A 17541-nucleotide genomic window follows, 5' to 3' on the forward strand; every position below is an offset into this window, starting at 1 on the left:
TTAATGGTGACAAGACTGGTCTCTTCGGGAAGAAGATACCAAAGCACATAACAGTAGAAGAGAAGGCATTGCCTGACCACAACTCAATGAAAGGTCACCTCACCCTGCTATTGTGCATGAACGTCAGCGGCGATTTTCAAATTAAATCAATGCTTGTTTACGATTCAGAAACTCTACAAGCCTTCAAGAAGTGTTAAGCCCTAAACGCAGCAGGCTAAATGTGATATTAACTTTATTTCACAATCATTCTGAGCCGCACATTCACAAAATTTGAAGCGTCAACAAAAACAAATGTCTCTAGCCAGCTCTCTAGTTAAAAGAAATTAGGTATTTATCATAAATAATGAAAATTTTAATTTGATTCTGTTTTGTTTTACAAATCAATTCCCATTCCCAGTTATTTCATTTCGTGATAGAAAAAGAAGGTGGACATGATCCATGATCCTAAACAACATTTATATAATATTCTTTGAATAAACTTTGTAGATAATTTTTTTCTTTTTCCAAATGGAATATATTACCATATTCTACATTAATTTATATGTGAAAAGTTGTTACACTAAACGAGTGTTTCACTTCCAAAGAAGCTTCCGCCACATCATCTTGTTTCTTTAAAGCCCCCAAAATTTCAGTGTGTTTCACTTAGCGAGAAAGGTTGTGAAATAGCTTAATCTCGTTGTAGGAGGTTCCACTGTATATACATAAAAGGAAGATCTAATTAATGTTTACTTCTTTTAAAATTTAATTATGATAATAAAGGTGGTTTCACACCATTTATCTTAACTGAGGCAAGGAAGGGAAAGGCTTCCATTCATTCAAAAATTATTTCCCCACCATCTGTAGGGACCTGTAGTGGAACTAATTGAAAATTAGAATATTTATCCCACAAAGGAAGTGAATTATCAAAAATTGAATAGGTTAGCATAATTCAAAAATCATGCAAAGATACATAAAAAATAAAATGGCAGACTTGTTTTCCAATTTTGTTTTCTTTGTGGAAAAGATAACATAGAAGTATGAACAAGAGAATTAGAAAATTACTGAATGCGTCCTGACTGATTTTATTTCTCAGAGAGATATTCTAATTTAATTTCAATAAAACTTATATTGTTTGTGAACACATGATAAATGCATTTAAGTGGTTTCACAAAAAGGAAATAAGTAAAGGCTTACATTTCCCGAACACCTAGTGAAAGCGAAAATGTTGATTCATGAAACAATTGCAGGTACTACATACACACTTTTTACATGACTGTCTTCAGGTCCAATTGTTTTAAAAACCTATATCCCAACTATTTCAATTTTTGCAAAAATGAGGTCAATTAATAGATAAAATAGAAATTTCTGAGCTTTCATAATCTTGCAGAAAAGGTGTCGCCAATCTATGTATTCCGCAATCAAACAAGCTTTAATCTATAACCAGAGTTGTCTTGAGAAAATCTAAGATGGCTGGGAAAAATTGGACTTCCATCATCAAAAACATTAAATAACTATACCGCATAAGTAGCATCATCTGATGCCACAATGTCATGCATTTGGCTAGGGCTTAATCACTATAGTGATGATTATTATCATTATCACCAATAGCAGAAGAGAAAGACCAAAAAATGTGCATAACATAGCTATTCACACCCAATTAATTCCTATATTACAAAAGCTAAGAGCGCATTTCTGTGGTATTTATTGCAGCTGAATTATGGAACTCTGAGATAATTTTATGAATTCAGAAAATGTGAATTAATTTCATCAAATGCAGATACTGGGACCTTTAATAATGGATTTCAATCGTAAGGATGATAAATCAAAACTGTGACTGGTAAAGTTACGATGTAATATAAAATAGTTACCTACTTGACATGTTATGTATGTGCCCTGGCTCACATTATGCAACAGATCACATGAACACTATATTATGAATCATTACTTATAGTGTCTATGGCCCCCTGAGTCCAAAGGCCAATAAATATAGCTTCTAGACAGTGCAAATCAAGTCAACATGAAAGTTTTTCATTGGTGTAATAACTAATGTGGAAAATGATAAATTAACTACTACTAATTATATTTACTTGCAGTTATTTCTTCATTTGAAAATAAAAACAGTAATAAGTGTCATGCATTACTCAAAGTATGGACAACAGTTAAACTCAGCCAATGAAATATATTTGTTGGTAAACAAAGTTAAACAACAATGAGTTAAACAACAATGAGGTACCAATAACAATCACACTAATATGCATGACTATTATCAATCACATTATACAATTCATTGAAACTGTGAGACATTAACTGAGACTGCAATCTTTCTGGTTTACAATCAAATTTGGGTAAGTCACTGATACATTTTGTAAATGTGAACTAGAACAATCTCTTTTAGCATGAAGTTTTAAGCACCATTAATTCCTGCCTCATAGTATAAGTTACAGATTTTCTTGAAAATGGTTTCACGCAGGATGAAACTGCAATGGGTGACATAGAGAAGGGAAAGAAAATCTTTATGCAAAAGTGTGCAGTATGTCATACCATAATTAAGGGAGGTAAACATTTAAATGGACCAAATTTAAATGGTATTATTGGTCGAAAGACTGGTCAAGCACCTGGATATGGATATACAGATGCCAACAAAAGTAAAGGTATCACTTGGAATGCAGACACGCTTGATGTGTACCTACAAGATCCAAAGAAGTATATTCCAGGCACAAAAATGGTATTTCCAGGCCTGAAAAAGGCAGAAGACCGAGCAAACCTAATAGCATACATAGAAAGTGCTTGCAAAAGTTAATCACCAATGAAGTGTATTTCATGGCTCATTTCTTATACATGTAACACACTCAAAGATGCCATTGCAATTAAAGGTGATATCCTCAGAAATGTGTGTGCATAGATCCTAGGTTTCTTAATTTACATGATAGTAAATATGGTATGAGAATAAAACCTTTTTCGTATTAAACATGTAACTTTATAAAAAATAAAACAGTAGTCATCTCACTTTACAGAAAAAATCAACTTCTTAAAATTGAATAATAAATGTAGGTATTTAGAAAATAAACACACAAAAAAGTGAATCCTACAAATAACTTCCTGGAGCTCAATAATAACAGAGACAAAAAATTTTGTAATTTTCCACTTAATAGGTGGAGGTCTAACATCATGGAATGGTCCCACCACATCAGACCTGAATCAGCAATTTATACTCCCGGAGCTCAGTCAGGAACAGCTAATTTTTGCCATGGGTTCCCAAGTGAGAATTATGTATGATAACACATGAGGCTGCAATCTATGATTGGGCACTCACCAGTGTTTATAATGAACAAGAAATGCAACTTAAATAATATGAAAATGTCATTTTTCTAACATCAGTGCAAGAACTTTGTGCTCAAGACATGTTGCCATCATGCTCTCCTACATATCTATATTAGTCACTGCCAGATACATTAAAATGCAGTACTTTCCACTTAGATGATATATACACATACAGGTGAGCTACATGACTTACTTTCAAGCTTTCCATAAAGTTCCTTTTAAAATAAACACTCAAGACTGCAAAATCTTTCATATCATATGCATTCATTCTGAACTATAACTAATACAACTCACAAAATTTCACTGCAATGGACCAAATTAAGCCCTCAACATAGTCTTCTATTTTTCAAACATTTTTTCTGAAAATGCCAACTTCTTAACAAATTGACATTAATGAACATTCACTTTTTAAAAAATTTCACTAATAACTCTTTGGGCTCCGGACTTGAAATTTCAGGAAAAGAAATATGCAATGATACCAACATCATTGTTTATGAGGAAAGAGGAAATTTAATATGATTTAAGTAATTTTTGGACAAAACATGATTGATTGTTTTCATTTAAAAACGTGCACTCAAAATGAACAGCATTTAGTTTCAAACCTTGGCTCCCCATCAAGCCAGTATGGATCATAATTTTTACCTTTACAGGAGAACAGTAATGTAAGAATTCACATATGACACAACTTGCGCTGCAAGAATTCTGCATTCATCATCATTATCATTTACACTCATGTGTATGAGCAACTTCATGCACTCAGTGAGTTTCCTTAGGCCTTCAGTGGATGGTATGCCATCATCACTGCCAGTAGCATCATGCAAAAGAGCAAGCTTAGGATCGGGAGCTCCACTTGTTACGGCTGCACCTACTGCCCTAATGGCCTCAAGTCTGACACTTGCTTCTGCATTAAGTAAAGCAAGGCTGGCAGCATCCAAAACTATTCCTGCCACACGACCACTTAATGCTGGTGGTGAGCCCATGGACATAATGGCCAAGGAGGCCACTGCAGTCATTAGTTGAGAAACAAATACATAATCAATTCCTTCACAATTCCTCAGAAAATTTTTCAATTTGCTTTGGGCCTCCTTCCCTTCAGGCAGCAGAAGAGGAAACAAAAAATAACCAGCCACTGGAAGAAATTTATTCACTACTGCATGATCACCTATACTTCTGCCTGGAATGCAAGATCCCCATCGACGAGACTTTGATTCAACACGCTTTTTTACAACCAAATCCCACTTATTCTCCTCAAGTCTAAACGCAACATCCAATGTGCCAGGACTATTAGATCTCTCAGACGGTTTTGTGAAGCCACTTAATTCCCTAGCCGCCTCTACCAGGGCTAATAATGCATCCAGTCGACTTCTGACAGAAGTGTGCTCTGAGAACACTCTCCTACAAAGGATTCTGGCTCCCGTGATAGGGTGCGAAGCCACAATTGCAGATAATGACTTGATAACAAGACTTGAAATCTGATTTTCCGAGAAGAATACTGTCTCAGAGCCGGGCGTGTGGAACAGAGATAGGAGAAGCCCCTCCGCAAGTGAAGCATCATTTGAAGCAAGCTGCTGCCTCACTATTTCAGGGCAAAGTTCCAAGTATGCAAAATACCTATTGCGAGCTTCCAGGTCATTCTTTTCCTGTTTGCCAGACGGACCTTCCGACAACACTTCAAGCAAATCATACAAAGTTAAAGGATGGTAATCTTTTGAATCTGGCACATCCATTGACATGTCATAAGGCTCAAATTCATCGTCACTGTCCATGTCACTACATTCATTCACATCTTTAAATACCCTTCCGGTAGAAGACACCACCTCTTCAGTGGTGATTTTTGTACTTGTAATAGTTTTTGGTATTAACCTTAATTCACTATCAGAAAACCAGATATCACAGCGTGAGTCATCAGTATCTACTTCCTTCTCATAGAACTCCATTTCATACAGACGTTTCAGGCTGACTGCCAATTCTTCTTCCCGGTCAAACTCAAAATTTGGACAGAGGGATCCTCCGTCATTCTTAGCATTTTTCATCTTACCACTCAGGGTTTTGGTAACTATCTCAGCTGAAATCATGCCCATCAGTCTTACTTGAGGATTTAAAGACTCCAAATGGTACATGACTCCTCGGAACAACTTGGATAGAACTCGACTAAAATTTTTATCAATTGCCACTTCATAGTCCTCCATATCTTCAGTTTCCCATCCTATTAATTTCAAAACAATCTCATCCTTGTCACTGGCTATTTTCAACTTCTCCTTCCAAGATATATGAGCACTGAGTCGTGAGCAGCAGGCCACAATACACGAGGTTATCCAACGCTGCTGCTGTGCATTCGTGTGTTTACAACTGCTGGAGTCACTCCACACATCAATGAGATCTTTTAACAACTCCATAAGTCTGCTACCCCCTCCTGAGCCACAACCAAGGTATCCCACCAAATTGTGAAGCACCTTTTCATCACTTAATGACCAACCCATTTTCCCTCTATATGACATCAGAGGTATTCTGGAACAAAAGACAGTATGCCAGTTCTGGTTCTGTCGACATTCATCCCCCAAAATCAAAATCACTTCTTTTGGTGATGCACAGAGAGATAAAATGACATCAGCAAGAGCTTCGATGCAATGTGGTTCAACCTCTCTCATGACTGCAGGTATAAAAGTCTGAGCCCTTGGGTCATTACGACACAAACATATTGAATGATATATTAATTTTTCAATGCCCGAAGACCCACGATAATGTATTGTGACCTTGCCCAAGAGCTTTGCTAAATAAGAATGACACAGGGCCACTTTCACTTCAACCAATTCATCAAAGAGATGAGCAATGGTGCGACAAATCATGGAGCAGTAAGAGCTGGGTGTGAACTCTAAGGGCAAGTCTTTCTGCATATGATTGGCAACCAATGATGGCAAGGAGACAATTAGATGCACAAATCTGGCCCATTCTTCATTTTGGTCCAACAATTCGGCATTCTCGTTAGAAGTAACTTGAATTCTGAGAGAATGACGGAGGAGCACATCAAATATTGCAGGACCATGGAATATTTTTTGAATCAGTTCAATAAAACGGGAAGCCTTCCCTGAACATTTTCCTTCTTCCTCCAGAGGACATTCCTTCAGACCTTCAGCAAGTGATGACAGGCTTTCTTCTGCATATCCCTGGACAAATATGAACTCCTGGATTTGCCGGGGATGTCCAAACAATAAGTGGGCTCCTCCACTGCCAATTCCCTCTACAAGAGCTTCAACCACCCTGCGGTAATGAAGCCGCTTTATCAGCTGGTCATCTTCAGTCTCCTCGGGATGAGGCAGCAGTCGACTGTGAAGTTCTTGGAGTTGGTTCCACTCATTGCCGCTTCCTCCACGCCTCAGAATGGGTAACAAATCCATCACTTCATTTTCATGGATCGGACCCACCACAATGCCACCAGTTTCCAAAGGTTTCTTCTCCACACCATCAGCTGCAAGTTGACAGTGAAAAATCTACTCACGTAACTGAGTGAGCAGCAAGGAGAAGCCATTCCACGCAACAAACAATGTTCCTTAAGGCTGTTCTTTCACTCATACGTGCACATACAAAGCCCAATTAAGCAATACATCAAGCCTCATACTGATAAGACAAATTTTTAACTAAACACACTACTTCTATTTAAAAAAAAACAATTGTGCTGGCAATGGAAGAGGTAATTAGCATTTCTACTTTCTAAAATTGTGATAGCTTACCAGTGAGAGGGGGAAGACTACTATCTGCCAGGGATACTGGGTTAGACTGTGGAAGGACAAGTGATTCTTGGGAATAAGAGTTCAACCCCATCAGGAGGTCCGTGTTAGACTGACTTCCACCTAAAAACCATTTGCAAATTAGCAACAAATAATAAAGGCTTCCCTGTTTCAGTGGGGGTGCATGGTGACAACTAAATTAGGAAAATGTATTCAGATTCACAATCTCTAATGAAGTAAATACAGGGTGTAGCAACATAAATTTCTTTTTTCAATTCAATTTGCATTATTAAAAAGGAAGTTATGTTGCCACACCCAGCACAAAATGTTCTAAAGGGGTACGTCTTCATTAACAGAGGTATTGCTTAGGATAAAATCAACTAAAATTTATCAGAAAAATAAGTCAATTTTAACTTCATAACGAGGCTTCACCAAAGTCAATGAATTCCAAGCAAAGTGAGTAATAGAATGTGCACTTTTTTCTACAACTATATACTTTATCATAGAGTGAATAGTGGAATAAAACAATCAATATGAAAAAACTTGAGTCAAGAACATTTTCAAAATATAAACTACTCTTCAGGATCACAAGCTACACTACTTAATGTCACTGGGAAAATGATTTATATGACAAGGGTGTTACCAAAATAAAAATGAGTGCAATCTATTTTTCATCCATATGCCCTGTAAAGGCTTACATTTTGACAATAATTTGATTAAAAAATTACTCTTATAACAACTTGTCTTAAAGTGTCTTTTTGCAAGCAAATAGAGTCACCTGAAACAATTTCTATCAAAAACTTTCACATAGAGGACCACTAACAGCCAAGGTATCGCAAGGAACTTCGAATAAAAAATAGCTTAAGAATGTGGAACTGTTTTGATCACTCAAAGGGGTGGTCACAGCATAAAACACAATAAGCACTGGCCAAGTATGTTATATCTTTACCAGTGGAATATTTTTTAGATTTTTGCAAAATTCTGCAATTCACTTCAGCCATCTTTGCAATGATCTTGCACTATCACAAAAAAAAATGAAACAGCCAAAAATTCAAAACCACCTAAACATAACATTCACTCACCCATAAATAATCTTTTTGGTGTCTTATCTTGTCGCATCATCACCTTTGGTCACCACATTTAAACAGGGATTGAAATCTTAACAAACATGGAACTTAGCTGCATAAATACTAAACAACCAGCGCCAAAAATTAACATCCTATATTAATGACTAGAATGCAATAATTACCAATAATGATGCTGTTGTTCTGCTTATTTTGGGATTGCTGCAAGTTCAGCTTGTTATTTCCTTCAAGTGATGTTAAGTTGTTATTCCCTTCATTGAATGCACTGGTAAAATCAGCAAAGTCATCATCACCAACCCTGAAAAAAATTACTATGATAAGTACTATACAAGTGAATTAAATATCGAATGTTTCACCAACTAAATAGACGATTTTTTTAAATCTCAACAGAGGCTGTTCAGGTTTTATCTTTCACTGTTAATGCTGTTAACCATGGTGTAGTCTAAACTTGAGCATGCATAGTTTTCCAGGTGTTCCAGGCATAACTTTGGAAAAATGTTTAATAATAATAAAAGTGAGTTGACTGATATCAAGTAATTATTTACATACACTTTTTAACAAGAGAAATGGAAGAGTGGATGAAGAATTTTGGGCTGTGACCGTAATAACCACTGAATTCATTCAAGAAATGAGGTAAAATGATTAAAATTTTCATTTGAAAGACATTTCAACCCGATGTGCATGGATAGCATTAATACAAAGACAAAGATATGTCAGCTATGGTTAAAAATTTAGTTAATGAATATATATGAATATTTAGAATTGCAGAATACAGTTCTGATAGTTATTACTGTCAATTAATAGTGATAAAAATGATGAGAAATATATTACCTCGCAGTAGCCACAGTAAGACAGAAAATTCCATATTCAATTTAAAAAGCTAAGCTCAAGACTTCAAAAAACAGCTCTGATATTCACTAAAATTAATTGGCACCAATTCACGCCAACCAACTGATTTGAATATTTCATACTGCCACAGACTATTCCTCCTTAACAGCACATAACAACATGAACTTTCCTTGTAAATATATACTGAGAAAACTTTGAAAAGGCAATGATTACCTAATTTGATGATGCAAAATAGAGCAGGCAGCACATAAACAAAACATACACCAGGAAATCAAAACATTTAGAATGTCACATGTGAAATGAGATTTAAAATTTCACACTGATGGAGATGAATTATATTAGTTATTAATGTAATGTAATTTAATATAAGTCATAAAAGGGCTACATAGAATATTTTAGCTTCCGTTCACAACTTCCAAGGCATTGCCATGATCATTTTGCAGGGCTACGAGGAGGAAAACCATGTTATTAAGTATGTAACTCCATATCCAATTTGTAATGAATTCAGGATGATGCCTAACGAAATTTTTAATTAAGGCTATCTCATTTTATAGGGAAAATATGTTAATTAATATAATGAGCCTGCTTGACACTGAAATGATCAGAAAATATCCAATGATTTGCTGTTGCATCAAATAAATATTATGCATTAAAATACCAACAAGATGAAAAACATTTTTTTCAATTATACAAAAAATAATTTAAAGACCAGAAAAATATTATCTGGGTCTGAATGTATTTCCACACACTGCTACACAAAATTGGCTGCCCAATGTATTCATTGCCAAGTCTGCCCAATGTATTAATTACCAGTCCCAATAATCCCGAATGGAATTGAGAATCAGTGGGACTGCTTACTAAAGAGATCTATGCATTCACATTATAACTCAAATAGTAATACTTCCTAAGATTCTGAATCGTGGAGTTCGAAATGGAATTGAAACATAGATCGAAAGGATTGTATACCTTCCAGTAAAGCCAATTAATTCTGCAATATTTCAGTATCAATTCAACACAACAAAAATGTTAAATTAAGCAAAAGCTAGGAAAATTTTGGTATATTGCCAAAGTCTAGGCAATATTTGTGAGGTTAGAAAAGGGTGGTTAGAAAAGGGTGGATCTATCATCATCATCATGTTAACTATACCCAGGTGTTGAAGTTTGCTTTCCAGATGCACTCGTGAATTCCTGGAACTCATCTTGAGATGGGGTGTCACTGGCTCGTGGATCAAAATCATCATCCTCTACAGCCAGAGCTTTACTGGGGGAAGAAAGCGGACTGGGTCCTGCAGACACCCCACCCAACAAGTCATCCTCTTTTAACGCAGGGGTTCCACCTGATCCCTGCTTTGCTGGGCTGGTCTTCTGTTTAACAAACAAACACTATTCATTAAATTTTCTGAAAAACGAGTATCATAACTATGCCGCATTATCGCATTGAATTCATCGCCTTTGGAAAAAATATTATTATGACTAACTACTGATAAGATACCAAAAGTAGGAAGATAACGATAGTTATCAATACCTGAGATTGCGAAGATGCTTCTTTGCCAAATGAGGCCGCAGCCCCAAGATCTATTTTCCGGGATGGTGTGCCAGTTTTTGTACGTCCTCCCCTGGAGGAAATTTTGTCAGAGCGCATACCTCCCGTCACCTCCACACTACTATCATTATCTCTGTACACTGATCGTCCAACGCCTCCACTTCCTTCTTTACGATCACTTCCGAATCCTCCGTCAGATTCATCCCCACTATGATTATGGTAAGGCTCTTCCTCGATGCCCGTATTACTTCCAGGGTTCTTACAGCTATCGGCCCACACCTCTTCCTTATTCCAACGAGGAACATCATCCCATCTATCGCCACCTTATGAGAAAATAACAAGGCGTCAATGGAATGAAACCAGTTGAGAATATAAATTTGCAGACACCCCGCATGATGCCGTCACATTCTGACATGATTTTCCTTCAGTGTAAAACTTTAATGGCCATTAGGGATGTGACTTTCTCTATTTACCGTATCTTAAACCCAAGCTGTCACTCGACATCCCTACGTATTTATCCTTATTCTTCTTTGCTTTTTTCCTTTCTTCTCTCAGACGGTCGTCGTCTTGTATAAATTCGATTAATTCACGTACTTTATACCTGCGAACAATTGATAATATTTTATCAAAACGGACAACAAATGAAAAGTGTGGCAGCAGGTAGTCCCTGCCCTGCCCAACCCAATTTCGTTAGGGCCAATACTAAATAAACGCCTACCTGACATTAATGCCTTGATCTTTTCCAAATTCATCCACACAAGTGTAATTCTCCATTCCTCGTAAATCGTATATGTGTTCTCTGGCCGATGTCACCACTCTTTCCGACCCATTCCTCACCAAATACGCCAAGAGTAATAATGACTGTGGATAAAATTGAGAGATGAAAATTTTTAACAAAACACTAGAACATTCAGCAACTTAAGTCTCATAACGAATGGTGACCTTGTAAGTTCTTCTCCAATTCCGCTTATTATCCTGAAGCATTCTCTTCCATAACATACTCATTACTTCTGGAAAATGCTCAAAAGTAAATGTAGCTTGAGCAATTTCTTGCATTAAAACTCCTGTAAAACAAAACCATAATTTGTATTGCAACATTAGAAAGTAAACACCAGACCAATTACGCAATGCACTTGCACTACAGCATGTACCTGTCGGTCCCCAAGCATCGTCATTTGTCGCTTCTCTAACTTTTACTTCCACCTCTGTAAAATTCATAACAACATTGGCCCTGTTAATGAAAACGAGAAATAAGTTAAATGTCATGTTAATAAAGTCACCGCTTTTAAAACGAAAATTTCCGTTTGAACATAAATAGCAGTTCTGACAATGGGTTTCAATAATTCTTTTAATCCAAAAATTAAATAAGAAGTGACAGCTTAAATGTAAACATAAAAATTTAATGTTATAAGATAGCCCAATTATTTGCTGACGTACACTTTATCGGCGATCTCCCGGACTTTCCACATGATTGCTACTTTTATGAATTAACAACAAGGTATGATTATAAAGAAAAGGCAACAGATGTGTAGCCGGATGACAATGGATAATGCATTTGGTCTCAGCTTTGGTTCCCTTTGCCAGCTGATGCACAGACTTCCAACATGGCTGTCCGAAACGTCATCTCTGCGATCCCTGCATGAAGAAATGACAAAAGACCTACGATAGTCGCAGTGACTCTTATTCTGGCGGTAGTTTATGTTCAAATTTGTGGAGTGCTGTGCATGTATTATTACTTTCCCGATTCGGCACAGTATTTTTGAGTTGACGATGTTGCTACCTTGTTTAATTTTTAAATAAAAATGAGTTAAAAGTGCATGTTTCATCATTCACCGTCTTTTCTTTTACAGACATCGCTTGTAAATTTTAAAGTGGATAACTAAATACTCTCTTGGGCATGAAATGGATATGACTTACATACGCAAGGTTGTGGTGATTTGCGTATAAAGAAGGATTTAAAAAACATTTTATTGAATGATGTGGAGCCATAACGTTAACAAGATTTTATTTCGGTAAAGTTTTACAAAAGGTGTACATTGTGCTTCAGATTTATTTCACTTTTGCATACCACAGTTTTAGAATTCCATTCAAATATGCATATAAACAACTGTAAGAAAACCTCAATTGAATATTAAATCCTTATAGTTGGAAAGCAGATAATAGTTGGATATCCGGCAGCATGTGATAGTTCTGACCACTGTGTTTCGGTCTGCTCTCTCGAAGTTTGCCTTCACAATCTCATAGTATCTCCCGTCACTGTAGGGTAAATACCGTCAAGAAAATTAAATTATTGTTGACATCTTGTTGCAAATGAATCATTTATTTTTATAATAAGAATAGTCAATGCAAATCAACTGAGGTTGCCAGCACTAACTGGAGCATATATACACATTCACACAAATATAAATAGATATGCATTTAATATATATGTATATTTCTAGTATCTTTATCTTAAAATAACCCTCAAAATTCAGCTGATGCTATTTCATCCCTGGAGAACAATACTCCGATCAAATCCCCATGACTCTTGAGTGAATAGATTTGATGGGTGCATTATCAGGGAAATTGATTGTGCAGATGGTATAAAACCACACAAATGTAAGATTTACATAAGAATTGGGGATCTATGGTAGTCCAGGGGGTAGAGCGTTGGACTGCTGACTGGAGGGGCCCGGGTTCGATTCGCGGGCAAGGTACTCTGGGCAATTGCAGCTCCACCCAAGTTATTTGATTTTTCAGGTACCAGATCTTCCTAGGAAACCATAACCGGCACAGGGTAAGAAACTGGACCCCCTACTCTAATGTGTGAATTTCACACGCCATCGGGCTTAGTACTGGGTGAACTCTACCATCACCTATCAAACCGACCTTTGGGTTGATTACACCTTTCTCAATCCTCAAAAACCAAAATTCCACCACCAACCTTTTTCCCAAATGTCCCTCTATTACTTTCAAACGCCCCGCCAACATAACAGATCTTCTCAAATCAACAAATCCACTCCTTAAATCCCCACCCCACCCCAAAACCACTCCCATGCCCTGCAATAAACCTAGATAAAACATGTCCTAGTTTAAAAACCAGAATCCTCTCCCTTCTACTTTTTAACTCTCTCTCACCTTTTGACATTAAGTTACTGTATACATTATATCCACCTTCAATGAATTTCTTTTGGTTCCAATAATAACTTTTGGTGTTATCTCATGTTTTATGAAATATAATAATACATATATACTTATATTATAATTTTTCATTTGTTACATATTGACCATTCTTTCTGCTTTTAATGATGCAATTTTTTTTCACAGAATGTGAAATTACTCCAAATTGTTTTACTGCTCTTTTAATGATGTTTTCTTGGCCTCATTGGTTTCTTCACTAAGTTAATTATTTAATTCACTGACAATTATATCCCATGAGATGCCCGCCCTGTTCCTGTTTTGTTTGACTGATTATAAATAAATATGTAAATTCTTCTCCCCTACTCTATGGGTATGCACATTCTTCAAATATCTCTTTCATTCTCAAAAAGTTGGAAAACATATTTCAGTGAAGTCACCTACAGCGAAAAACAATTAATGAAGCATTTCTCCTGGCCAGTCAGCAACCAGCTTACATAATGCCATATAGTCAACTGCATGCTTTCATGCTAATGGCTTCATTCCCATCCTTGGGAAAGCAGAAAGATTTAAATCTTTCATTTCAGCAAGATTAATTAAAAAAAAATTTGTCAGGCATTGTTATTTTCAATTTCATGAAAGCCAAAAATATTCTCCAATGGGGAAGAGCAATGGCTCCCATAGCCTCTCTCTCCCCCTCCCCCACCATCATTTTCAGCCCTGAGTCCATCAGATAAAATGATTATGGGCTCCCTGGTCCCTTTTGATGATAATATCATAATGATAATGTAAGGTTTCCCTTCATCCTATTCCATTCCCTATAATCCTACCTGGTCCATAGTTCCAAGTTATTCCTAATGATGTGAATGACAGGGCCATTTGTCCCTTCCCAGAGTAACTAATATTTTCATATTATTAGAAAAGATTAAAAACCAATTGATTGAGCATCACACATATAATGCCATACCAAATCAATGACTTTATTTTCACTTTTTTTAATTGTAAATTCTAAAAATTCCCAGTGATGAGCCTTCATTATAAATTGTTGTAATTACCTTTTTTATCTTTGAAAAAAATTTGATAGACTTTTAAGTGATTGTGGATATCATATTTCATACTAGGTTTTCATAACATATAGAATTTGTATATTTTGTCATGCATTTAGATATTATGGTGATTACTTAGATATTTATTTATTTACCGGAGTAACCCTTTTACAAAAAGAAAGGCAAAAACACATATTAGTTCCACAATTATAAAAAACATTTACATATGGGTACAAATTACATACTAGTTATTGAGAATTAAAATATAATTTAGAGCTAAAGAAGAATTTTGATTTGCAATGCAAGAAAGACACTTTCAGATGGCATACAGGTATGCAAACATGCCTAGTTGGATTAATTAATGTACACAAAATATCAATATTAAATAATATTCCAAATTAAAAAATGGAAACAGGATATTATAAATAAAGTATTTGTAACTGACCAGACGATGGTATAAAATGATAAATGTTAGTAGTAGTTATTATCTAGATCTTGTGGCATTGATTAAGAAAATTTTCCCAATGGGCATTAGGAACAACTTATTGACATGTGCAGATATCCACACAACAATAATTAGTATCCAAAAATTCTTCAGTTATTTTTAATAACATTTTTTAAAGGGATCCTGGTGAAATAGAAAATAGGTCAGTATAATCATAACTGTTGGCATCTCATATTCTGGCTGAAAGGCGAGTAGTAAGAGTAATTTTGTGCATGATATCTAATGTCAAAGAGAGCTTCATACCTTGTGTTATGTGAAGGTACTTGGAAAGATATTGCCCTTAGGACTTCTAAGGAATCAATCTTCTTATAAAGTAATTTATAAATGAAAGTTATGCTATTGATTTTTCTACGTTTATGCAAGAAGGGAATATTTAGTAGAGGTAACACTTCATGATAACTATAGAGATCTTAATTAAGATTACATAATGTAAAATAAATTATCCTAAACTTGCATCTATAGTTCATTCTTGGCAAAGAAAGAAAGCTCAAAGCACTAACTTAAAATCAAATTTCATTTTGTGAAAATAAATATGGTTGAGATGTGATTAGGATGAAATGAAAGTGGATTTGCGATGATTTGAAATTAAATTGTAAAGAAATGCAATGTTAAATTATGAATTGTCATGAACAATGGTTACATCATTTATATCATTATATTACCTGAGAACAAGAGCCTTGAGCTTAAGGCATTTGACTCGCAAAATGTCAATAGCTTTTTGACTCTTATCGGAAAACCTCAGGTTCTCTGGATCCCAGCGGAGCTCTAGTCGTTCCAAATTGGGACAGTTGTTGGCTATTCCATCCATTAGCTGGTCAACATGAATGTTTACACCCAGCCTTTCTTGCGTGCCCATGATAACAATCCTGCAAACAAAATCTTGTTATTAAAAAAATTGACTTCACTACTTTGTGCTTTGATAGTTTCCATATGAATAGGCTTTTGGGGTGAAGGTTGCAGACAGGAAGAGGTGATGTCTTTTGACTGACATCAATGTAGAGCATTAAATACATTAGAGTAATTGTAAGATATGCATAATTAATGGAGTACATTTGGCAGCATGGTTAGCTAACCGGTAGAGATGCAAGTGTCCGAGGAAGCCAAACTAATGCTGACTGAGTGACTTTAAAGACCCTGCTTGAAAATTGTTATCACTTTTGGACAAAAATTGAATCACTTAACTAGTTAGATCTTAAAATTCTTGAAGAAAGGCTTTAAAGATTTTAAAGTAAGATTTGCAAGGTCAAGAAAATAGATTATAAACACTTTCTGAAGGATTTAAAATCATTTCTATGTAGACATTTGCAGCATCTTTAACAGACTACACATATGTGCATGTATATCATAGATGTTTTTTTATTAGTTATTCGTAATAATAATTAAATTTGGGAGTTTAATCTTACTTTGCATTATTCAGAATAGGGAGAACTGACTGCCAGAGTTGATCGGTAATGTGGGGCATTCCTGAAAGGGCCAGACCATGTAACTGGTGACCGTGGCGAGATAAAAACCGATGAAGGGCATCATCACTGAGGTTGTCAGATGCATCCAAGTCCAGTGCAACCAGATTCCTTGGATTGCCCAGCTCCATGAAGGCTTTAAGGACCTGAAATGGCAAAGGAATTATATACATATACACCAAAAAAATGTTCACATGCTAATCCAGCAGATCTCATGCAGCAACAAATGCTGCTTCCTCTACTGTGTTATTGGAAGGTTCTATTACTGTTCAAGCATACCTAGATATACTTTGCACATCCATCTCATCTGCCACATAAGAACCTTAAGGAAATTATGAATTTTCATGCTGCCAGCAAGACAGCTACAAGAACATGACCATCAAGACATATGAGCTTATCTGTTTGATAATTTACAGCGATAATGGCTAGAATAAAGAGGTACAGGGATTGTAATGGTGTGGTTAATGGCATAGTGGCTTCCCACCCATAGGGCCTGGGTTTGAATCCTGAAGACAGCAAATTTTTTCAGTGGTATCTCGATCCCTACTTGAGGTGCTTTTTGGAGAGCACTTCAAGTGAGTACGCCGTCCGTCAGATGGGACGTTAAGCTGTGGACCCTTTGGCGCCTTTTGTTAAGAGTAGGCTAATGCCGATGCCGGGTTTCTCTCCACCCTTCCTCCTTTCCTATCCATCCCTAATGGTACAATTGACTTCAGCTTTCAGTCGCGTCCCCTAAAACCACTACTACTACTCTGAAGAGGTGCAGTTCCCTTAGATATGGTCACTATGGGAAGTAATTATCTCATTAATGGTGAAGACTACTTAACCAGATATGAACAAATAAACTGAATGTGCATAAAAATAAAGTTTACGTAGCAATTTATAAAATTGCTTTTTTAGATTTTGAGCTT

At 36.0% G+C, this 17541-nt stretch overlaps 3 protein-coding genes across 6 annotated transcripts in view; 1 reads left to right on the forward strand and 2 right to left on the reverse strand.

The window, feature by feature from the left end:
- The first annotated feature begins 2461 nt into the window (after nt 1–2461).
- Nucleotides 2462–2779, forward strand: LOC139687883 (cytochrome c-like). Its single transcript, XM_071585220.1, has one exon. The coding sequence runs from the start codon at nt 2462–2464 to the stop codon at nt 2777–2779; it is 318 nt and encodes a 105-aa protein (XP_071441321.1).
- A 1135-nt stretch (nt 2780–3914) lies between these two features.
- Nucleotides 3915–12115, reverse strand: lqfR (clathrin interactor lqfR). The gene is made up of 10 exons (XM_071585589.1): nt 11940–12115; nt 11654–11733; nt 11445–11566; nt 11221–11363; nt 10976–11103; nt 10485–10825; nt 10107–10324; nt 8275–8408; nt 7029–7148; nt 3915–6766 (listed from the first exon to the last, which is right to left on the reverse strand). Exons 1-10 carry the CDS (start codon nt 11969–11971, stop codon nt 3945–3947), a joined length of 4140 nt encoding a protein of 1379 aa, XP_071441690.1. The 5' UTR covers nt 11972–12115; the 3' UTR covers nt 3915–3944.
- A 352-nt stretch (nt 12116–12467) lies between these two features.
- Nucleotides 12468–17541, reverse strand: part of FipoQ (F-box/LRR-repeat protein FipoQ) — a 207208-nt gene continuing 202134 nt past the window's right edge. For all 4 annotated transcript variants that reach the window (XM_071585723.1, XM_071585722.1, XM_071585720.1 and 1 more), the window contains 3 exons: nt 16574–16776; nt 15833–16036; nt 12468–12758 (listed from right to left, as the gene is read on the reverse strand). In XM_071585723.1, the coding sequence (XP_071441824.1) occupies nt 12623–12758; nt 15833–16036; nt 16574–16776 (543 nt within the window). In that variant the 3' untranslated portion in view covers nt 12468–12622. The remainder of the gene's footprint in view (nt 12759–15832; nt 16037–16573; nt 16777–17541) is intronic.

This window comes from Hetaerina americana, unplaced genomic scaffold, assembly GCF_022747635.1.
Source record: "Hetaerina americana unplaced genomic scaffold, ioHetAmer1.1.p SCAF_2, whole genome shotgun sequence".
Lineage (NCBI taxonomy): Eukaryota > Metazoa > Arthropoda > Insecta > Odonata > Calopterygidae > Hetaerina > Hetaerina americana.

What these genes read in the sequence shown, in the direction of transcription:
- LOC139687883 (XM_071585220.1), top strand. Translation starts at nt 2,462, where the DNA reads ATGGGTGACATAGAGAAGGGAAAGAAAATCTTTATGCAAAAGTGTGCA.
- lqfR (XM_071585589.1), bottom strand. Translation starts at nt 11,971, where the DNA reads ATGTGGAAAGTCCGGGAGATCGCCGATAAAGT. An exon ending in GATCAAGGCATTAATGTCAG is followed by an intron (nt 11,104 to 11,220) that starts GTAGGCGTTTAT and finishes AATTGTTCGCAG; the next exon opens with GTATAAAGTACGTGAATTAA. An exon ending in AAGCAAACTTCAACACCTGG is followed by an intron (nt 8,409 to 10,106) that starts GTATAGTTAACA and finishes AATTTTTTTCAG; the next exon opens with GGTTGGTGATGATGACTTTG.